The sequence below is a fragment of the Brachionichthys hirsutus genome, chromosome 23, assembly GCF_040956055.1.
Source record: "Brachionichthys hirsutus isolate HB-005 chromosome 23, CSIRO-AGI_Bhir_v1, whole genome shotgun sequence".
In the NCBI taxonomy this organism is placed as follows: domain Eukaryota; kingdom Metazoa; phylum Chordata; class Actinopteri; order Lophiiformes; family Brachionichthyidae; genus Brachionichthys; species Brachionichthys hirsutus.
Genome location: NC_090919.1, coordinates 1,671,031 through 1,692,609, shown reverse-complemented (window position 1 = coordinate 1,692,609; position 21,579 = coordinate 1,671,031). Strand labels below are relative to the sequence as shown.

The window sequence follows — 21,579 nt, the reverse complement described above, 5'->3', positions numbered from 1 at the left end:
TGTGCACGCGGCGCTCCGCGTGCGTCTAAAGCGTGCTAAAAAGCTGGCCGTCACAGCCAGACGGGCTTGTCTCGCAGGCACCGCTGGTGCTGCGTGCGTCACGGGGAGATGAAGGGGGGGGGCGTTATACGCATTTTCCTGCTCGATGAGATGGTGAAATGTTTCGCTTTGACTCTCTCTCTCTCTCTCTCTCTCTCTCTCGGCGCGTCCGCCCACTTGTAGCCGCCTGGCGCTTCCGATCGCTCGTCGATGCAGAGCAGAAAAACATGGCGGGCCTCGCCGCTTCGAGTCGCAGCGCCTCTGTAATGGGCTTAAACTGCTTTTGCACCCCCCCCCCCCCCGCCCCTCACCCACCCCCCCCCGCAGTTGCAAAACAAGCCCGAACCACCCTTGCATTATTCAGCCCGCCTGTACGTCACTCCACCTGCGTCCTCGCCTTCTGCTTTTTGAACGTCGTTTCCATTTTGAGCAGCTTTTAGCTCATGCGCACGTGACGGCGTGTGCGTGGCGGCGCGTCTGCGTGTTTCCGCTCCCGTCTCTCCGGTCTGTCACTAACCCCTCACTCTCCCTCACTCTTCCTCGCTCCCTCTATCACCCTTTCACGCTCTCCCTCCTCTTCCCTCTGCAATAACAGTGCTGACCTAGTTTCTGCCTGTTCCGGGCTGCCTGTGGAATTTTACAGCGGGCCTGCCTTCCCGGCTGCTTGAAAACGCAGGAAGAAAAGCATGACTGAGGACTTTTCTGGCCTTATGGCGTCCCCCCCCCCACCACCACCTCTCCCGGTTCGTCTCCTTTTCCGCAGACCTCAACAAAACGGATTAATTTCAAATGAGTAAGAACGGCGAACGTCTTCCTCGCGTACGGAGTCATTTGCGAGAGGACGGCGGCGGAATCGCTATGGAAACGCGAATAGCCTCGTCGCTCATCTCCTGCAGCTTAGGTGAGATTGCACCGGATGCAGGGAGCAGGAAAAACCACCCCTTCCCCGTGCACAAGCGTGGAACCGCCCTCCCTTCTCCTCTTCCTCCGTTTCCTTCCTCCCCTCCTCGACTTTGCCTTCGCAAAGATTAATGGTTGGAGTCCGTCTCGCCGCTGCCGGGAATGGCTAACAAGGCATTTGCTCAAATGGCGAGATAGCCGGGATTATTATTTTTTTTTTTTTACATGCGTGAGGACCGCGGATCCAACTCGACCGCTTTCTGAATCTTGATTAAGTCGAGCGCGCCTTCCAATTAGGCACGGGGAATGTTTTTGTCACAGCCAAGAGGGATGGATCTCTGGAATGCCTTTCTAAAGGCTCGGTTGTGGCACGCTGAAATCTAACCCAGCACTGCTGCGGATTCACCCCCCCCCCACATACCCTCTCCCTCCCTCCCTCCTTTCGCTCACCCATTGCTGGCGGAGCTGTGGAGAGTTCAGCATTGCTCGGGCATTCAGTTTTCTTTTCCGTTTCTCAAAAGTGTTCCACGAGCGCCGTGGCTGCAAAGCCTTTTTGTGTTGAATGTAAATTCTTTATTTTCAGTTTAAATGTTGGGCACTTTCTATGGTGTGTTTTATTTTTTTGACAGGAATACGTCCTTTCTGCTTTCTCTTCCAGATATCGGGGGCTGGTCATGGTGTCCGGTGAGAAGGTGTGGGATCCCCTCCACGCGGGCCTGACTCAGTCGCGTCTGAGCGAACAGCGCCTGGCTGCCGGGCTACCTCCCCTCAGTGCGTGCCGCCAGACTCAGCAGGCGTCGCCTTTGTCTTCCCCGCCGCCGCCGCCGCTGGTGGCTGCAGACGCCCTCCGCCCGGTCCGGGCCTCCTCGCGGCCACACCCATCCGCCAGCTTCTGCTCGAGCAAGGTCAAAAGGCCGGCCCAGTCTCTTCGAGCGGCCTCCCAGCCCGGAGAAGAGGAGGAAGGGCATCTGGAGATGAAGGGGAAAAGGCACGGCGGTCGGGTCGAGGCCATGACGGAGGACCGGCTGGAGGATATGGCCGACGGACCTAAAAATGCAAAGATCACGCTAAGCTTCCCGCTTAGCGCCGCCCCCCTTCCGGCCTCGCTGACATCTCCGAGTCACTGTCACGGCGCTTCCTCGTCCTGCGCTTCCCCCCACCGGCGACAGCCCCCCTCCAGGAGTTCAGACGAAGCGTCGCTGTGGAAACTGGACGCCACCACGGACGTCAAGCACAGGCCTTTCAAGCCCCAGAGGCGCGACGGCTCCCCGTCCGCCTCGCCGTCCTCCTCCTCCTCCTCCTCCTCGTCTCCCATGTCCGTTCACGCGCTTATCCGGAAGGACATAAAATCTCTGCCTCCTCAGAAGTGCTCCAGATTTAATCCAGAGACTCAGTATCCCATGTCGCCCCCGAGGTCCTCCAGCGGGCCTTTGGGCGGCGGTTACGGCGGTGACGGATGGGATGAGAGGCACAGGCTGTCCAACGGTACCGCCGCCCCCTCGAAGACCACCCAGATCCTCTTTAATCTGAGTTCGGCAGCCTTTCAGAGAAACGGCGACGCGGAGAAGAGAGAGAAAATAACAGGACGACCAGCTGGGAAGCTGGGAAGCCCCCACGGACCGAGTCTTCACCCACCCACCCTCCACCTCCCTCCCCCCTTACCGCCACCACCTCCTCCCCCATCCGAGGGTCTTACCGCACCTCCCCACTCGTCCTCTTACTCCCCTACCGACGACCTGAAGCCCGAGCTGATCTGCGGCGTGTGCCACCGGCTTTTCAGCTCGGCCTCCTCCCTGACGGTCCACATGCGGCTGCATCGCGGCAGCCGCTCCCTCGGCTGCCGTTACTGCGGGAAGGTCTTCATCCACAGCAAGAGGCTGCAATCCCACGAGACCTCCTGCAGGGCGCCGGGCCTACCCTCCAGCAGCATGGGCCCGCCCTCTCTCGCCGTGCAGCCGAAGGTGGAGCCGCTGGAGGACGGGGAGGTGAGAATAGAGGGGGGAGTGATCGTCGGAGACGCAGACATCAGTAAGGCGCGGCCCGGGAAGAAGGCACGGAGCCTCCTGGCACGTATCCAAGGCGATGATGCGGCAGCCACGGAGCTGCTCGAGGGCGATGAGCACCATTTTGTGAAGGTGGTGGATGGCAATGTCATTTACTTCTGCTCCGTGTGCGAGCGCTCCTACATGACTTTATCCAGCCTGAAGCGGCACTCGAACGTGCACTCGTGGCGGCGCAGGTATCCGTGCCACTACTGTGACAAAGTCTTCGCCCTCGCCGAGTATCGCACGAAGCACGAGGTGTGGCACACGGGAGAGCGGCGCTACCAATGCATCTTCTGCTGGGACGCCTTCGCCACGTACTACAACCTCAAAACGCACCAGAAGGCCATTCACGGGATTAATCCCAGTCTCATTTCCAGCGAGAAGACGGCCAACGGGGGCTACAAGCAGAAAGCGAATGCCCTGAAGCTCTACCGTCTCCTCCCCATGCGCTCCCAGAAGAGACCCTACAAGACCTACAATGACGGCTTGCACAACGGACTGCTCCTGTCGCCGGCTGAAACTCCTTCCCTCTCCTTGCCCGGCCTGGGTTGTGCTCTCGCCTCTGGGGACCTGCAAAGTCTCATCAGTGGGGCCCACCCCCACAGTGTGAAGCCCGACCCAGATACTTTCCCCGATGGCTTCCCTGTGTCCGTCGCTGGGGAGCAAAGAGACCCCGCCGCGCTAACGCACCTCCCCCAATCTGACGCGACCCAAGTGAGAAAGCACGACGGCGGCGAGGCCCGAGACTTTGAACAGGGGCGAGGCGGTAGCGGCTTCAAAATGTCTAGTAGCGGTAAAACCAAAACTCCCAAGAGCGCGAGGGGCGCGGAAACGAGCATGCCTTCTGTCATCACATATGGCCACGCAAAACCCTCCGTCATAGTTCACGGCACGGCGGTGTCATCCACCGTCATCGTGCATAGCAACCAGGTCACCGCCGCGAGTGAAGAAGCCCCAGTTCAACACCCCTCCCCTGAAAACGGCAACAGCCAGGCTTCGCACAAGGGAAGTTCCCGGTCAGTCAAAGTACAAAGAGAGAGCGCAGAAAACCACAGAAAGAGGTCAAGAGAGAGTTCGGACACGAGGGAGGAGCACTCCGGAAGTAGGCAGGATGCAGACGCGGGCAAACTATTCCACAAGTCTCGCAAGTCCCACGGCAGAAGTGACGTCTCCAACCCAAAGCACCCGTCGGCATCTGTAGGGTCGCAGGCCAAAGAGGCGGGGCCGCTGTGCCAGATTACCGTACGCATCGGCGAGGAAGCTATAGTGAAGCGCAGCATCTCCGAAACGGATCTGAGGAGGGACAAGAGCCTGTCCCCCCCCAAAGTCAAACGGAGTGAAACCTCTTCCGTCCGGGAAGCCAAGGAAGCGCGCAACGCTCACTCCCACCACCATCACCATAAACACCGCCTCCACCGCAAAGCCAGCGTGAATGAGGAGAGAGGAGAAAGTGAGGAAGAGGAGGTGGAGGAGGCCGCAACGAAGAGCTCCGAATCCCCCGATGAGGTGAGGGAGTACTACTTCCGTCGGGAGGTGCGCGAGCTGGAGAGCGACCAGGACACGCAAGATAACTTGTGGCGGCCCTACTACTCCTACAAGCCCAAGAGAAAGACCCAAGCGCACCTGCAGAGGGTCAAGATCTGGCAGAGGAAGCTGAAGTTCAAGCGCTCCATCCGGCTGAGGAGGAGGGCAGAGAGGCTCAAGAACCACGTCGCCAAAGACGCAGACAAATCGCAAGACGAGGGAGACGACTGGAAGTCCGAGGAGGCGGGAAAAGAGTCCAAAGCAAACCGTGACGAGGGGGAGAGGGAAAAGAAAGGCTCTCTACCTGCCCCGTTAAAAGAGAACCATAAAGATGCAGCAGAACAAGTTGAGGCTTCCGCCAATCCCCTCTGCTCTCCTAAGACTCCCGCGTCTGCCTCGGTGGCTCCTACGGGAATAAAGAGGCGGCCGTGGACCAATGGGAACGCGGCAGAGTGCGGCACATGTGGCCGCTGGTTCTCCAGCCCCAGGAAGCGAGACAAACACGAGCTGAGCCATCTGCTGGAGTTCGTGTGCCTCTTTTGCCGAGCGACATTCCCTTCCAGGGATAAGCTGGAAGACCACCAGCGAGCGCAGCATCCCAGGCCGACCGAGGCTCCCCCCGCGCCGCCGAAAATGGTAGCTGGTGAGCCGGCTGAAGGGCTCGGGGTCAAATCGGTGCCGGACGTCGCCAAGTACGACGAAGAAAAGGGGGGGCAAGCTGGTTCGCTAGGGAGCAATTCTAGCCCAAGTCGCCTGAGCAGAAGAGCGTTGTCGCGGCACACCTGTCCGCAGTGTCATAAGGTCTGCAAGACCTCATCGGCGCTAACGCGCCATATCCGACGCCACGAGTTGAGCAGCTCCCCAGAGAGGGAGAACGAAGATAAAGACTCGGCGCCAAAAACAACAGAAACCGTTGCTAACGCCGTTAGCGGACACGGGGAGACGGAAGAGGGACCGGTTCCCAGCGCGCTTTCTGTCTCGGTTATCAGTTATTCAACACCGGACGGACAAGCGGCTGACTCTTCGGCGCCACGGCAACACGAGCAGCGTGGCAGTGAGGCGGCGGATGAGCTTCAGGTGTCAGAATCCAGCGGTCAACCCGAAGTGACGCAGCCTCAACACGCAGTTCCAGAGAGGGAGCCGAGCCCGCAGAATTCAAGCCCCCCGGTAGTAAATCCAGTTAGCCTCACGCCGACGCAACACGAATCCACGCCTGCCGCGCCCTCTGCTCTCCAGAGCGTTCTAGTCATGAACGGATCGGAATGTCTGGACTTCCGCTCCCCCAGCAAAAAGAACTCGAGCCAGACCCACAGGAAGGCCAGCCCTGTGCACGTCGCGACATCCTCCGGCACCTCTCCAAATGTGCCCATGATGTCACAGACCAGAATAACCGCCGCCGCTCCTCCTGTTTCCATGACGACGGCTCTAATCTCCGAGGGAGGGTTAGTGCAACGCGATGGGGTCTTCGCGGACAGGGAGAAACAGGGCGGGAGGGGTATTTTTGTAAACGCTGGTTACGAGAAGACGACTCTGGTCCAAGATCTTAGCGTTCGCTCCTTGTCCAGGAGTCCATCCCCCAACGAGGCACAAGACTTGACCATGTCCTCCATTCGAGCCAGGGAGAGGGAGCTAGAGAGGCAAAGGGCAAAAGAGAGGGAGTTTGAGAGACAGAGAGAAAGGGAAAGGGCAAAAGAGAGAGAAAAGGAGATAGGGGTGGTCCAGAAGTTGAGTCGAGTTGCACAAGCCCCCAGGGAACAGAATTCTCTTTTGGTCCCGAAAGAGGAGCCTTTGAGCCCCGTACCGTCCCCCCAGCATATCCTCACCCAAACCACTATGAATGGACCTTCTCCACACATGCACGCCACCAAGTCCCCCTGCCACTCCCCCTCAACCATTGGACTCTTGGCCCAGGCCGCCCGCCAGGTCCGTTCCAGTCCCCAAGGACTCGACAGGCTCACGCTGCCCACTGGAGCAGCTGGCGCGGGTGCCCCCCGCCCCTCCGCCCACGCTCTGCTGCTCCCCCGGACCGCCCAAGCACCTGAAGTGGCGCATCGGAACACCGTTTCTTCCAGAGATTCCCAGCAAGGAGACGCCACCCCAACGGGCTATCCTGTCCAGAACTATCCGCCGCCCGTAGCCGCGCCAGACGGCTACCGCTCTGGCAAGAAACAGGAGGAAAGTCTACTCCTGTCCTCCTATCCTGCTGGAACGCTTCCCTTTGGCCCACTGGGGAAAATGATTGTCCCCAACGGCGGTGACCTGGCTAAGCTGCCGTTTTATCCGGACCCTTACCACCTGCTCTACGGGCCCCAGCTGCTGGCCTACCCCTACAATCTGGCGGCTCTTCCCGTGGCTCTGAACATGATGGCGCCTGGAGGGGACAAAGTGGAGCCGCTGCCTTTCCTGCCCGCCATCTTCAACTACGCAGCCGCCGCTGGACCCTACATGGGCGCCGCCCCCCACTCGCTCCTGGCGAATCCCGGACTCTACGGCGGCGGCGGAGGCGGCAAAAAGCAACGGGACAGCAGCGGCAAACCGTAGGACACAGAAGCACTATAGGGATTATAGTTCAACGGGGGGGGGGGGGGGCTGGTCTGGTTAGGACGGGAGTGGGAGGTGTTGTTGCTCACTGGGCCACTAAATACATTCACAGTACCCCCCCCCTCCCCGCCTCTCTTCTTTAACTCGCTAGAGATCAGAGCTAGGCATTAAATCAGGAGTGTATTGAAAGGAGAAGGAGCAAAGGAACGGGGAGGGAGGCCATTATTATCGCAACGTATCATTACTCCCCGATCCTGCTCTCGCTCACTTCTCCCGGTGTCTCTCCTGTCTCGCTGTTAGTGTCTTCTACTTCTAGAGCTTGATCGATCTTCCTTCTCTGACTCATTATATTATCTATAACAATAAGAACTGCTTATAGGGGGGGGGGGGGGGGGGTGTTGCGTGGGAAAACTTAGTTCAGTCTGCTTCCCTTTATAGCCGCCGCATAAGGAGGATAAACGCTCTTCAGGGAAAGCTTGTGTGTGGGCAAGTTTAAAAAAAAAAAAAAAAAGAAAAAAAAGGGACGAGACCCGAATAGTCTTTACTCAAAAGAGTCGGCGGTGGCGCATTAAGCAGCTGAAACCTTGCATATGTTTGTAAGAACGAATGTGAATGCAGGCGCATCCTGTCAAACTGTCCACGAAAGTTCTATTGGAGCATGCACATGTATGTAGGTATGCATGCAGGGGGGCGGGCTTAAGAGCAGGTAGCGCTGGGTATCTGTGAAAGTGTGTGTGTGTGTGCGCGTGTGTGCGTGCGTGAATGGCTAGATCATTCCCTGTGAGACACAGCGTTCCTTCTCTCGTTGGAATAGCTACTGTAGGTCGATGTGTAGAAGCGATTTATCATATCCAAATCATTAAGGAGTCGAAGGTCTGAGCTTCTGGATGTCTCATCGAACCCGGCGGCGGAAGACACTGTAGGATCTTTATAGCGTTTTACCATAGTTTATACCTTTTTATGTGCACAAAAATTTAGAATTTAGCGGTGGTCGCTACACTCGTAGCTGCTTTGGATATGTAGCTGACCACTGGGTAAGAATTAAAAGGCCGGTAGATCGTTGCACTTCTGTTTCTTCATCTCATTTCCTTCACGTCAAGAAAAAAAAAAAACAAGGAAAAGAATAAAAAAAAAACAATCAGCCTTCATCCTGTGTAGCCTTTTTTTTTTTTTTTTTTATCCTCTTTGATTGGAAGAGGAAAAAAAGCTCCGGTTCCGGCGCCAGGAAGAGGAAAAAAGTAATAGAAAGGAAGGAAAAAATGGTTTCAGGGTATTGAGTTATTTCTGGATAGGAAAAGAAATATACGGGCACAAAGCGTTTGGACTCGGAGTCAGAAAGCCTGACAGAAATGACTTTGGGGACCTAAAGTGTTTTGCTGCTCCCCAGCTGGCGGCGAGGGGGGGGGGGGGGTTGGAAATAGGCTGAACTATTTCCCCTTTTGTCCAGTGTCGAGGTAGGAAAAGGCGCGGCGGCTGATTTCTCCATAGGTGCCCTCCTGGAGCGTTCTTTTTTTTTTTTTTTTACATGTAATGTTATCTTTATGTGTTTGTTCTGTTGTTTGTTTATGTTTGTTTAGCTCTTACCAGATTGGAAACGGCTTTAGTGGAAAAGGGGTAGTAAAAAAAAATAAAATCTGAATGTACATTTAGTCACAAGGTTAATGAAGTACAGCTGCATTAATGGTAGAGTTGGGTTTTTTTTTTTATGATTTCTGTTTGGACACCAATAACCTGTTAAGGAAACCGTATAAACATTTGGTATGCATATTATACAGTACAGTAGTCCTAGCAGCAGTCAGTAAACTTGGGTTCTGTATCCACCGAGCATGAGCAACACTTGCTTCCTTATTTTTATTTAACTTCTTTTATATTTTCCAGCCTCTTCATCTCTCTTTAGTACTTTATTTAAAAAAACAATTTATTCACTATAAATATTCCACAAAGCTAGCCGCCACTGTCACAATTTAGGAGCTGTTGAATTCTCCCCCCCCCCCCCCACTCGCACACTGCATCTCCTCTGAATGAAGAACATACTGTGTGTGTGTGTGTGTGTGTGTGTCAAAAATAAAAGTGTGACCGACAGTAGGCTGGGGGGGCGCACCAGCGATCCCTCGGGTGTGGTTACAAGCCTTTTGCGAATGACTGCGTGAATACGGAAAACCAAAATACTGTAAATCGGCCTAAGCAGCAAACCCCTCGGCAATATAAGGGCCGCCCGCCTGCTCTACTTTCTGTGTTCCTCGACACCTTTCTGTGGGTTAGTTTCAGTGTAAAGTAAAAAAAAAAAACGAAGCCTTGCTGTCTCTGATATAACTATCTCAAGCCATTCCTGTAGACGGACACGTCGGTGTTTTTTTTTTTTTTTGCATAATTTCTTATGCCATAGTTTGCCGTCATGGTTTATCATTACAGACCAAAAAAGCATGCAAATTCAACATATTGTAGTGACTGGACTGGAAATCTGGTGGTTAATATATGACTATTTACTGTATGTTTTGTTTCAAATGAATGTGCCTCTGCTTTGATATTTAATAGAAAGAAAACAGACTGGTCTCCAGGGCGACGCGGCTCTGCCGGCTTTGGCCTGCCTTACGGCATAAGAAATTTGAGTAAGTTAAAATGGATGCGACGATAATTTTTGGAGATGGATCTCTCGCGGCTTTGTTTTGCGATGAAGCGGTTCATAGATGTAGGGGGTGTGGCTAAACTGTTTTTTTGGTATCGTGTATAACATTTAGGGTAATACTGTGCCATATAGAACCCGCAAAATATGTTCATGTTATTTTTCAAAAAAAAAAAAAAAAAAGAAAGAAGAAGATGTTTTAATGTTGCCTGATGACTTTGTCTTTAGATTTGATACGAAGGCTTGTAGCCACAGCTCTCCCAAAGTCTGTAGTCTCCTTTTTCCAACATTCTCCTCCTCTCTCTCCTTCTCTCTCTCTCCCCCCCCCCTCCCTGTCTCCGTCTCCCTTTCTTTCTCTTTTTGCTGCAATCAAACAAAATAAAGTATTAACCTGATGACCCAATGAAATCCGCTCGAGTCTGGTCTCCCGTTTCTCCGGTTGTCGCTTTGTTTTTTATTCTGGTCTTTTCTTTATAATGGGGAGTTTTCGGTTGCTCATTCCATGCCCCCCCCCCCCCCCCCTTTTTTTTTTTTTTTATTTAACCACAGAAGGCATTCTTATTTTTTGATGATGCAACACAATGTTCTAAAAGTTAGTCCTGACCTCCAGGCAGCATCAGGACCGGATGTCCATCCTGCTTGACCCCCCCCCCCCCCAACCAAAAAAACTGAATATCAATGATTTCATTCAGAGAAATGACACAATTCTCCAGAAATTTAGCGCAACCACATTCCTCTTCTGTATTTTTTGGTGCGTCTGACCATTCGGGCTGATTTATTCCTGCCTGATGGACTTTTCCTTGAATTCTCCGGGGTGTTCCTGGAAAGAGCGTTCTGTCAGGAGTGACGTGAAGCTCAGCTCTCCTCTTCCTCCTCCTCCTCCTCCTCTTCTCCCCTTTGCCCTGCAGCCCCCACACTAACTCAGGCCCCACGGTGTGTCATGGGTAAACACGCATCAGCGGCCAGGCTCCTGCCCCCTCTTCCGGTCCACTCGGGGACGGGGAGGACAGGCTGCGGTGTTTGTGTGTGTGTGTGTGTGTGGGGGGGGGGGGGGGGGGATCAATAACCTGAACTGGCCCTGGCACGGCTGACCTCTGGACCCCGGGACGGCGAGCCAAGCGGACGCCACCGCTTCAAACCTGCAGGACCGCCCAGGGGCTCGGGAGACTCCGGGGAAGGATGGCCGGGATTTGGAACGCTTTGACGGGAGGGCTGCTGCTCGCTTTGAGCTTCAACCAGCTGGGGCGGCGAGCCGAGGCGCAGGCGAGCAGGGGGGGCAAGGTAGGTCCCAGGTGTGAAGCAGGGGGGGGGACGTGTTGACGCGTCTGATCTCCATCTCGTGAGCTAAAAAAATAATGTTGGTGATGCAAGAGAGTAACATTAAAAAGAAAATGTTTCCATTGATACCCTGAAAAAAGGCATGGTAGCTTGTGGAATATTCAAAATGTCCAAAAAAGAAGTTGCCTCTCTGATTTTATATATTGGAAGTAAAAATAGAGAATCTAAAAACCGATCTGCCGCTTTCATAAAGGAGCCTGAAACTATTTTAGCTAAATGTGAATTTTGGAGAAGGCCAACACGATCCTCCTCGGCGAGGAGCAGATATGGGATGTGTCTCAGAGCGACTCCACAAATAGATTTAGCAGCATAAAAATGTCTTGATTCATTCAATGTATTCTAGATTTTTGTTGTTGAAAGATCCGGGTTGGATGAAACGTAGTTAAAAAAACAATCGCTCTAAACTCCTGCGGTTCAGACGCCGTCGAGAAGGAGGATCCCCGCGAGCCCCAACGACTCGCCTAGACTTAGAACTTTGCTCAGTCCGTGGGAAGACAAATATTCCGAAATAAACCTTCGGGGGTTTTTCTTTTGTTGTTTTTGTTGACCACCGTTATAGCTTCACGGGATAAAGACTTGCTGAAGGAGTTTGTGTCTTCCAGAAGGAAGTGTCGGGCGGGGCGACCATCTACCTCGGCCAGGACAGAGACACCTGGAGGCCGCTGATCCACACAACAGTCAACCTCAGTGACATCACCAGGTGCGTCCTCGTCCAGACGAGGAGGCGGTGCTTCCCCTGCCTTCACGTCAAATGTGAGGGGTCAATCAATTGCAATTGATTCTCATTTGTTTCTGCAGCATCAAATCGTCCTTTCAGTTCCGCACGTTTGACCCAGAAGGTGCCATTTTCTACGGGGACACCAAAAGAGGCGGGGACTGGTTTGTCCTGTCCCTGATAGACGGCGCCCCTGTGATGCAGATCTCCAGAGGGGACGTTCAGATCAGCGTCGCCGGAGGCCCCAAACTCAACGACGGGAAATGGCACACAGTGAGTTCACGCTGTAGCCGGAGCAGATCGATAGATGGATGGATCGATGGATCAGTGACCAATCGGTGACCTTGTCCTGCAATGCTGCTTCCTTCTGCCGCAAAGATGGAGGTGAGCAACCAGGGGAAGTTTGTGATTCTGGAGGTGGACAGCGCCGATCAGCTGGTGGTGGGAATGCAGTCCCAGAATGCCGAGGAGGTCGAGTCAGGCGAGCTCCGGCTGGCCCTCGGCGGGATCCTGATCGACAACGAGAGGATGATCGTCCAGGTACGCTGCGTTTAAACGCCCTGCTGGCGGCCTCAGCGCCGAAACATTGCCCCCCCCCTTGTCGTCCAACGATTTAGTTCATCCCGCTAAATGCGTCATTGATCACTTTGCCGTAGTTCGATCCGAAGATAGATGGCTGCTTACGGGAAGGAAGGTGGCTGAACCTCAGCATCCCCTGGGAGACGGAGATAGAGGAGCTCCAGCCCTGCTATCAGAACGTGCAGCCAGGCAGCTACTTCCCCGGCACCGGCTTCGCCTTCTGGAACACCTCAGGTGGGGGGGGGGCGCGTCCTTCTTGCTATTGCGTACATTCTGACTCACCTTAAGCTCCAATCCTGTTCTGCTTTGATCAAGCTACGATCGATGCAAGATTTCTCTGTAGAGACTTTTGCAACCTTAGACGCGAATCCTCAATGTTTCTGCGCGTCTCTCCTTCCATCTGCTGCAGTTTTCTCCTTTGAGGTGAGACTCGGGGTCAAGGCCGAGCTGCAGGGAGATTTCAGCCGGATGGATGGAACGGTTTTGAGCATCAGGGCTCCCGGACAAGAGCTAATGTTCGCTTTAGTCGCCAATAATAACACAAAGGTATGCGTGCGCGTACATTTTTGAGATCCATCAGTGTGCCGCCGAGTCAAACGCTTGAACACCACCCAATGTCATTTCTCCATTCCGGTCTCGGGTTTGCAGGAGGTCACGCTCACGTTCGGCAAAGACAAACTGAGCATGAACGCCACGTTCAAGAAGCTGCTGGTCATTTTTCAAGCGGATTCCCTGCGATTGCATCAAGATGGAGATGAATCAAAGATCACTAAGTTGCCTGTCAGTCCAACGAGTCACCCTGGTTATTTGACTGTGTGGAGAGAAGGTCGCCTCGCCATCGGAGGCCTCCTCGGTAAGATTACACAACCAAAACACAGGTTTTATTTAAGGTCGTATATTATTTATATGGAGAATGGATTTACGTGTATTTTCCACTTTTCAGGTGAGGGCGAGGACAACGTCGGCTCCCAGTTCTTAACAGGATGTCTGGAGAAGATCAAGGTCCAAGGGAGAGACTTGGACCTGGATTTAGGAGTGAAACACACGTCAGTCTCTTCTCACAGCTGCCCCGCATAGAACAAGAAAGAAGCCATGCGCAGAATGTGGACTAGATGTTCGGACTCGCTTCCGTTGGGCCTAAATTACATAAAAAGTGAACGGTAAAAGTGAAAACTGCGTCAAGATTCGGAACCCTCTACCGATCATAAAGGTACCCTGGCAGCCATTTTTTTTTTTGTTGTTGGCTGACTAAAAGTCACATTTATTTTTTAAAATGTGGACATAAAAAGAAAGAATGAATACGTTGTAAAAAGAAAAGATCTCTGCCATTGCCCGATTATTAATTTGTGAGAAGTCATTGTTATCCTACGTGCTGTATTTAAGGCAAAAATAAAAGCCAAATGGGAGATTTAAACACCGCAAATAAAAATGAAATACACGTTAAGTACTGAGGTACACGATGAAGTACTGAGTCAAATATATTCCAAATATAACACGTGGATTCTGCGCCCTCTAGTGGTTAGTTAGAGAACGTCTTTGACTGGTGCAGAACTGCGGTAAACAAAGCAAACGTGGAATAATGTAAACAAAAGAAAATCACACTTTTGTCCATGTAAATTATTTTTTGACAGCCCTTCTCAAAATAATTAAGTGTTTATTAATTAATTGTTGTCTTTCTTACCCGTCATTTAAAGCCTTTAAATGTGTTTACCCAATAAAGTGAAAAATATTTACATTTTGCGCACATATCAATCAGTGGGTGCAATATTAACTGGCTAAAGTAAAAAAAAAAAAAAAAAAAAAATGTTTTGACAAAAATAAAATACGAAAACAACGAGAGCACCGATTTGCTGTACGGCACTGTCGCAAAGCTCGAATGTCGTGATACTGGCTGCCCACTTGAAGATGGCGGCGGAGCTGCATCCGCGGAGCGGAAAGCTCATCGGCCTGTCGAACTCGAACCGAACCGCCCGACGTAACCAGCCGATCCAGGAGTTCAACCATGGGCTTGTGCTCAGCAAGGAGCCGCTCGAGGACCGGGACGTCTTCACTGTCCGCATTGACAAGAAGGTAAACGGCCACAGGCCCGCCGCCGAGCGGGGGGGTGAGAGCCGCGGCGACGCCGGGCCAACGGGTCTACTTTCTGTCCGCAGTGACTGGCTGTTCCTGCCCCGGACACGGTTTGACAGCCACCACGGTTGAAACCATTATCCAGGAATGAATTGCATCCCCATGTCAGATATATTTTGTCCATTTTGTCTATTTTGTGGCATTTCTTAGACACATATCTGTGTGGTTGACCCCAAAAATCACCATTAAGCTAACGATAACATGTTCATGTTGCCCTGTTGCGGTCGGCTATGCTAATGAGCCGCTAGCAAGTAGCCCGGCTGTGTGCAGCTATTTTTGAAGGTGCTTTTTTTTTGTGGGTTCTGTCGCGTGTTTATGTTTATTTTTGTTTATTTACTCCCCGTAAAATTCGCCTGATCTGGTTTAATGTAACTCTGTTCAGTTTTTTTTTTTTTTAAATAGTCGGGAGCCAGTGACTTGCCTTGAAGGCTAATTGCCGATGGGCTTCATCATACGGGCACTTTCACTCACTTCCGGGCTTTCTGGAGGCGCGCGCCGGTGAAAACAATGGCCCTAAATAATAAATCATTTGTTTACCAGCTGCTGTAAGGCTCAGAGCCGCACCTAAAAGTCGTGAAGCCGTGTTGTTGTTGTTTATTATAACGTTATAACGTTTTGTTTTATTACCAAGAGTTTATTGGTAGTTTAAAGCAAATGGAAAAAAAGATGAAAAAACAGTGCAAAAAAAAAAACCCCGCTTTGTTTTCAAAGACGAGGAAGGCGTGGTTATCCTGGGTACCGGAAGTGACGTGTGACACCCCCATGCGTAGTCCTGCGGGGCCCATGTCAACATGGAAGATCGTCCTGGTAGAACTCATTCAGAAGTTAAGGCGCGCTTTTGCTCTAAAACTGTGTCTTCAACTGTCAAAACCACAATCTGGCATCAACAGGATCTTATAAACCTGTAATAAACTAGATAATATTAAATTATAGATTTCCGATAGGAATAAAATCCATTCATAATGTGTCTAATTCTTCGGCCTGAGTGCAGGCTGCGTTTCTGGCGTATCGTATCAATGGCTGCCGCGCCGCGTTTACATTCAGTTCTTATCAGCATCGGCGCTCCGGTCTGTTGAAATGGCCTCGCCCTCTGCGGCCTGCAACCCTTCTGGGTTCTGCACCAGTGCCGACTGGGCCACACACACACGCACACACACACACACACACACCCCCAGCACCGTGTCCAGAAAGATCTACTCCTGCTCTGTCACGACGTCCATCGCTCATCTAAAAAAATCAATAGTATTCCATCACCGAGCAGCCAGATTGATAATGGCTGCCTGTCCTCAACCAATGACTCTCCTCAGCTTCTAAAGAGTTGCTAGTTTGACGTTCGCTGATGCTGCACACTGTCGTTCCTATCATGGAGGCACGGCATGCCCCCCCCCCCCCCCCCCAAAAAAAAGAAGCTGATATCTCGGCTGTTGTTGTTACGCGATACGATTTCAATGTCGCGCAAAGGCAAAAGGACTTTTGCAGCGAAACGCTTTGTTTTGCATTTTTCCCGGCCTCGGATCCGTCGTGGAAAACCGAGAGTTGGGATCTAAGCGTCGCCGGGGCAACCACATCTGGGTTCCTCTCGCTAAACAGAGAGGAGGAGGAGCCAGGATATGGAATGTTAGCTGTGATTGTTTTCTGGCGAGTCGCGCGGCGGCGGGTTTATAATTCCGTTTTGGACGATCGACACGAAGATCTGCCCGGATGCTAAAGCGTTAGCGGCACCGACGGCTACTTTCACTTCCTTCCTGTCTCTGTTCTTTTTCCTTTATTCTCAGAGAAGCGCTCCTAAAAGCGCGGCTAAATATAACCAGATCGCCGTGTAATCGTAGCTGCAGACGCAACACGAGGTTCTGGAAGCGCGCGAAGGTCGAGGGGGAAATGAAACCACGGCGTTTCTCCCCAGGTGAACTCGTGGAGCGGCTCCATCGAGATTGGCGTGACGGCGCTGGACCCCGCCGCCCTGGACTTCCCCAGCAGCGCCACGGGCCTCAAGGGCGGCTCCTGGATCGTGTCGGGCTGCTCGGTGCTGCGTGACGGCCGCTCGGTCCTGGAGGAGTACGGCCGAGACCTCGACCAGCTGGCCGAGGGCGACCGGGTGGGCATTCAGCGGAGCTCCCGCGGCGAGCTGCACCTCTGGGTCAACGGGCAGGACTGCGGCGCCGCCGCCAGCGGCTTGCCGCCCCGGCTCTGGGCGGTGGTGGACCTGTACGGGAAGTGCACTCAAGTGACGGTCGTGAGTTGTGAGCCGCCGCCGCCCTCAACGGAGAAAGAGACAATCGAGCAGGAGCAGGAGGAGGAGGAATCGGAGGATGAAGAAGAAGAAGAGGAGGAGGAGGAGGAGGAGGAGGAGGAGGAAGTGGTGGTGTGCGGGGTCCGAGAGGATGCAGCGATGGCGGCGCTGATGGATGCGGCGGCAACGAACGGAGACGAAGGTTCCCTTTCAGCGACGCGCTGCTTTCGTCCTTTCTGTTTTCTCGGCTCCTCCTCCTCACGCTCTGTTCTCTCTCTTCTCCTCCTCAGTGCCTGAACTGAGCCGCAGCCGCAGCCGACCGGACAAGTTCCCCAACAACCTGGAGCCCGACGGCGGTAAGGACGCCGTCCGATGGGCCGCCGGGCGCCACGCCGCGCCGCGCCGCTGCTGACGTCTCCCCGTGTTTCTCTGTTCAGTTTTAACAGAGCACCAGCTCTTCGACGTGTTCAACAAAGCAATAGTATCTTTTTATCGATCCGAGGACGAGGGAGGAGGAGGAGGAGGCGGGAATACAGGAACGGAGTCCTACACCAGAAACGACAGGGGAGGCAGCAGCAGCAGTGGAGGAGGAGGAGGAGGAGACGCAGAGAGCGACAATCCGAACAACAGTCCGGGTCACGGAGGGGCGGGGCCGGGGTTCGTGACGGGCGGAACGACGACCAATGACGCGCTGCTCTTCCACGAGAAGTGCGGCACGCTGATCAAACTGAGCAACAACAACAAGACGGCGGAGCGGCGGCGGCCGCTGGACGAGTTCAACAACGGCGTGGTGATGACCAACCGGCCGCTCCGCCACAACGAGACGTTCGAGGTAATCCGGCGCTCGGGCGCCGCGTCTCGCCGCCCGAAGGCGAGCCGAGTTCAGGACGTCTCCGTCTTTCAGATCCGCATCGATAAGCTGGTGGACAAATGGTCGGGCTCCATCGAGATCGGCGTGACGACGCACAATCCCAATAATCTGGACTACCCGGCGACGATGACCAACCTGCGCTCAGGTAAAGCCCGGCGGGGGGGGGGGGGAGGGTGGGGGGTGCGAGGCCCCGGTGGGAGGAGTTCAGCCCGGCGCCACGTTGTCCCGTCTGTTCCAGGTACGATCATGATGAGCGGCTGCGGGATCCTGACCAACGGGAAGGGAACCCGCCGGGAATACTGCGAATTCAGCCTGGACGAGCTTCAGGTGCGTGGCCACGCCCCCCCCCCCGGCCCCGCCCCTCCGTGTTTTATTAGCACCTCTGTTAACCCTTCGCATCCACCAGGAGGGCGACCACATCGGGTTGACGCGCAAAGCCAGCGGCGCGCTGCACTTCTACATCAACGGCATCGACCAAGGTGAGAGGGCGAGACGCCGTGATGGCGCCGCGGCGCCGCGAGTGACGTCGCTGAAGGTTCTGATTCTCCAGGCGTGGCGGCGGCCCAGACCCCCGGCGTGGTCTACGGCGTGGTCGACCTCTACGGCATGGCGGTGAAAGTCACCATCGTGCACAACCACAGCCACAGCGAGCGCCTCCGCCGCAACAACGCCATCATGAGGGCCCTGTCGCCGGACGCCGGCCGGCCCAGGCCCGCCCTCTGCCTCGCTCCGGACCCGGAGGCTTCCGACCGGCTGCTCTTCCACGCCAACTGCGGCCAGAAAGCCGCCATCATCAGCGACGGCCGGACGGCGTTGCGGCCGCAGTGAGTCCGCCTCCGGAGTTTCCCCTTCGCCGGGTTTCCGGGCGGTTGCTTGTGAAATCCACGAAGGGCTCGCTCGTTGTCGGTTTCAGCGCCACGGACGACTTCAACCACGGCGTGGTGCTGAGCGGCCGGCCGCTGCGCCCCAACGAGGCGTTCCAGGTCCGCATCGACAAGATGGTGGACAAGTGGGCGGGCTCCATCGAAATCGGCGTCACCACGCACAACCCGGCGTACCTGCAGCTGCCCTCCACCATGACCAACCTGCGCTCGGGTGGGGACGCCGAGACGCCCTGACGGCGTTTGAACGAGGCGTTAGCGATGCGTGCTACGCTAAGTGCCGCCATGTTTTTTTTGTTTTCCAGGGACTTGGATGATGACCGGGAACGGCGTCATGCACAACGGGACGACCATCCTGGACGAGTACGGCCACAACCTGGACCGGCTTAAGGTGGGGGGGGGGGGGGGTCCTCGCTCATCCTCGCCGTAGCGGCGCCGACCGTTTCGCTTTGCCGCGCCCGTTTTGCGAACCCGTTTCCTCGTCTTGCAGGCAGGCGACACGGTGGGCGTCGTCAGGAAAGAAGACGGCAGCCTCCACTTCTTCGTGAACGGCGTGGCTCAGGGCCCGGCGGCTTGGAACGTCCCGCCCAGCGTGTACGCCGTGGTCGACCTCTACGGCCAGGCGGCGCAGGCCACCATCATGGACGACCTGGGTGAGAGAGAGAGAGAGAGAGAGCGAGAGAGAGAGAGACGCGCCTTTCGTTTCTCGCTCACTCTCGTCCTTTCGTTAGCCGACCTCCCTCCTCTCCCAGAGGACGGCTCAGAGGGCCCCGTCGCCCTGTCCCCCGGGAGCCCCTCCTCCGTGGGCGGGGCCGGCGCCACCAACGACCTGCGTTTCCACCACCTGCACGGCACCAACGCCGTCATCGCCAACGGGGGGCGCACGGCGCTGCGCCAGAACTGCCGCAGCGAGTTCAACGACGCCATCGTCATCTCCAACAGGTGAGCGAGTCGGGAGGGCTCGCCGTTCCGGCCCGTTGTCACGGCGACCCCGCTGGGTTTTAAACCGGGGGGGGGCCTCTTTTTTTGCAGGTGCCTTCGAGAAGGGGAGCTGTTTGAGATCGTTATTCAGAAGATGGTGGACCGCTGGTCGGGGTCCATAGAAGCAGGTGTTGTGTTCGAGCCCCGCCTCTCTCACGTCCTGATTGGTCGCCTTTTTGCGGCTCGGCTCTGATGACTCCGCCCCCCCCCCCCCTCTAGGCGTGACGGCCATCAAGCCGGACGAGCTCGAGTTCCCCAACACGATGACCGACATCGACTACGACACCTGGATGCTCAGGTAGAGCCAGGATGACGATGATGATGATGATGATGATGATGATGGAACGAGTTGAACGGATGCCCCTCCCCCCCCCCCCGCAGCGGGACCGCCATCATGCAGGACGGGCACACGATGCGGCACAACTACGGCTGCGACCTGGACTCCGTGACCACGGGCTCGCGGATCGGCATGATGCGCGCGGCCAGCGCGACCTCCACTACTACATCAACGGCGTGGACCAGGGCGTGGCCTGCGCCGGCCTGCCGCCGGGTAAAGGAGCGCTGAGATGTGAGCGCGGCGTGTGTGTGCCCCCCCCCTCCCCCGGTGAGCTAACGCCCCCGTCTCCCCCAGACTTGTACGCCGTGGTCGACCTGTACGGCCAGTGTGTCCAGGTGTCCATCACCAGCGCCTCCGTCCCGTTGGACAACAGCCTCGCCACCAGCAACGCCACCGAAAAGAGCTTCCCCGTCCAATCGCCAGGTACGGTCAGCGGAGGGGGGGGGGGGGGGGATTTTTAAAGGAAGTGAAATATCTCGGCTCACGGCTCCGCCTCGGCGTTTCCTCTTCCCGCAGTGGCGGGCGTCGCCCACCGGCTGCACGGTAAACACGGTAAGAACGTGGTTCTGGTCGGGCAGGGCTGCCAGGCCATCCGGGTCGGAGGTTACGCCCACGGCGTCGTGTTCAGCGCCAAGGAGCTGAAGGCGGACGAGCTGTTCGAGGTGAAGGGGCGGCGCCGCGTCGAACACGGTCGCCTTTGAAACGCACCGGGGTTGACCCCTTTAGTCTCCGCCCCCCTGCAGGTGAGGGTCGACAAGGTGGACGAGCAGTGGTGCGGCTCGCTGCACGTCGGCCTGACCACGCTGGCGCCCGCCGACCTGCCGTCCTGCCCGCTGGCGGGTCTCTGCCCCTCCCTCCCGCAGCTCCGCGCCAAGGTCACCTGGCTGCTCTGCGGCTCGGAGGTCCGGCGCAACGGCGTGCTGCAGCGGCAGAACTACGGCTGCTCATTGGACCGGCTGTCGGTGAGCCACGCCCCCCCTCGCCGCCGCCGCGGCGTCTCGTGCGTCCGCTGAATCGTTCCTTCATTCCTCAGTACGGGAACCGCGTCGGCGTGAAGCGGTGCGGCGACGACACCATGCACGTCTTCATCGACGGGGAAGACATGGGACCCGCGGCGACGGCGGTCGCCAAGGTAACGCTGCCGACACGCGCAAAGAGGCCCGGCGGGCCGACGGCTGACCCCCCTGGTTCCCCCCCTCCCCCCCCCCGCAGAACGTCTACGCGGTTCTGGACTTGTACGGGCGGATATCGGCCGTGTCCGTCGTGAGCTCCTCGCCGACGGACGACACGGAAAGCGTGAAGACGCTCTCGGTGTCCTCGGGCAGCTGCAGCGACGGCGAGGAGGACGGGACGCCCGTCAGAGAGGTAGGCGGGGGGGCGCGGGGCGGGGCTTGCTAGGAAGACGCTCGAGTCTCAGACGCTCCGTCCGTCCGTCTCCTTTTGGCGCTTCAGGTCGATCCCGAGCCGTGCGCGCCGGCGCCCGCCGCGGCCGCGTTCCTGGAAAACCACGGCAAAAACATCCAGCTGTCCAACCAGAACCGGACGGCGGCCCGAGTGTCCAGCTACAACCAGGGCCTGCTGGTCACGGCGCGGCCGCTGGAACGCCGGCGGCTGTTCCAGGTGAGCCCGAGCGCTCGCGTCGGCGTTCCCGGCGTTCCCGTTTCAGGGGCCCCTAACGCCTTCTCTCCTGAGCCAGTTTCAGATCGACCGGCTGAACCCCTCGTGGACGTCGTCGCTGTCGCTAGGGGTGATAGGCCACTCCCCCGACCGGCTCAACTTCCCCTCCACGGCGTGCTGTCTGAAACGCTCCACCTGGCTGCTGCAGCGAGACGCCGTCTTCCACAA

General features: G+C 55.9%; 3 protein-coding genes across 3 annotated transcripts in view; all 3 read left to right on the top strand.

Annotated features, from left to right (window-relative positions):
* Positions 1–1,613: 1,613 nt before the first annotated feature.
* On the top strand, positions 1,614–10,080 carry zbtb4 (zinc finger and BTB domain containing 4). Its single transcript, XM_068756076.1, has one exon. It carries the CDS (start codon positions 1,614–1,616, stop codon positions 7,047–7,049), a length of 5,436 nt encoding a protein of 1,811 aa, XP_068612177.1. The 3' UTR covers positions 7,050–10,080.
* Positions 10,081–10,836: 756 nt separating this feature from the next.
* Positions 10,837–13,951, top strand: shbg (sex hormone-binding globulin). Its single transcript, XM_068755869.1, has 8 exons — positions 10,837–10,953; positions 11,613–11,710; positions 11,809–11,998; positions 12,104–12,265; positions 12,382–12,538; positions 12,714–12,850; positions 12,953–13,157; positions 13,248–13,951. Exons 1-8 carry the CDS (start codon positions 10,852–10,854, stop codon positions 13,379–13,381), a joined length of 1,185 nt encoding a protein of 394 aa, XP_068611970.1. The 5' UTR covers positions 10,837–10,851; the 3' UTR covers positions 13,382–13,951.
* Positions 13,952–14,204: 253 nt separating this feature from the next.
* neurl4 (neuralized E3 ubiquitin protein ligase 4) overlaps positions 14,205–21,579 on the top strand; it is a 7,800-nt gene continuing 425 nt past the window's right edge. The window contains 23 exon segments of the mRNA XM_068756075.1: positions 14,205–14,374; positions 16,338–16,866; positions 16,955–17,020; positions 17,102–17,496; positions 17,569–17,680; positions 17,774–17,862; positions 17,942–18,014; positions 18,086–18,359; positions 18,449–18,630; positions 18,722–18,807; positions 18,907–19,069; positions 19,148–19,358; positions 19,449–19,525; positions 19,617–19,695; positions 19,779–19,882; positions 19,885–19,947; positions 20,029–20,157; positions 20,251–20,396; positions 20,478–20,696; positions 20,768–20,866; positions 20,947–21,099; positions 21,187–21,354; positions 21,431–21,577. Coding sequence (XP_068612176.1) covers positions 14,210–14,374; positions 16,338–16,866; positions 16,955–17,020; positions 17,102–17,496; positions 17,569–17,680; positions 17,774–17,862; positions 17,942–18,014; positions 18,086–18,359; positions 18,449–18,630; positions 18,722–18,807; positions 18,907–19,069; positions 19,148–19,358; positions 19,449–19,525; positions 19,617–19,695; positions 19,779–19,882; positions 19,885–19,947; positions 20,029–20,157; positions 20,251–20,396; positions 20,478–20,696; positions 20,768–20,866; positions 20,947–21,099; positions 21,187–21,354; positions 21,431–21,577 — 3,729 coding nt within the window. The 5' untranslated portion in view covers positions 14,205–14,209.

Coding starts and splice junctions, on each gene's coding strand:
- zbtb4 (XM_068756076.1), top strand. CDS start 1,614: ATGGTGTCCGGTGAGAAGGTGTGGGATCCCCTCCACGCGGGCCTGACT.
- shbg (XM_068755869.1), top strand. CDS start 10,852: ATGGCCGGGATTTGGAACGCTTTGACGGGAGGGCTGCTGCTCGCTTTG. Junction 10,954..11,612: donor AGGCGAGCAGGGGGGGCAAG/GTAGGTCCCAGG, acceptor TGTGTCTTCCAG/AAGGAAGTGTCGGGCGGGGC. Junction 13,158..13,247: donor CGCCATCGGAGGCCTCCTCG/GTAAGATTACAC, acceptor TCCACTTTTCAG/GTGAGGGCGAGGACAACGTC.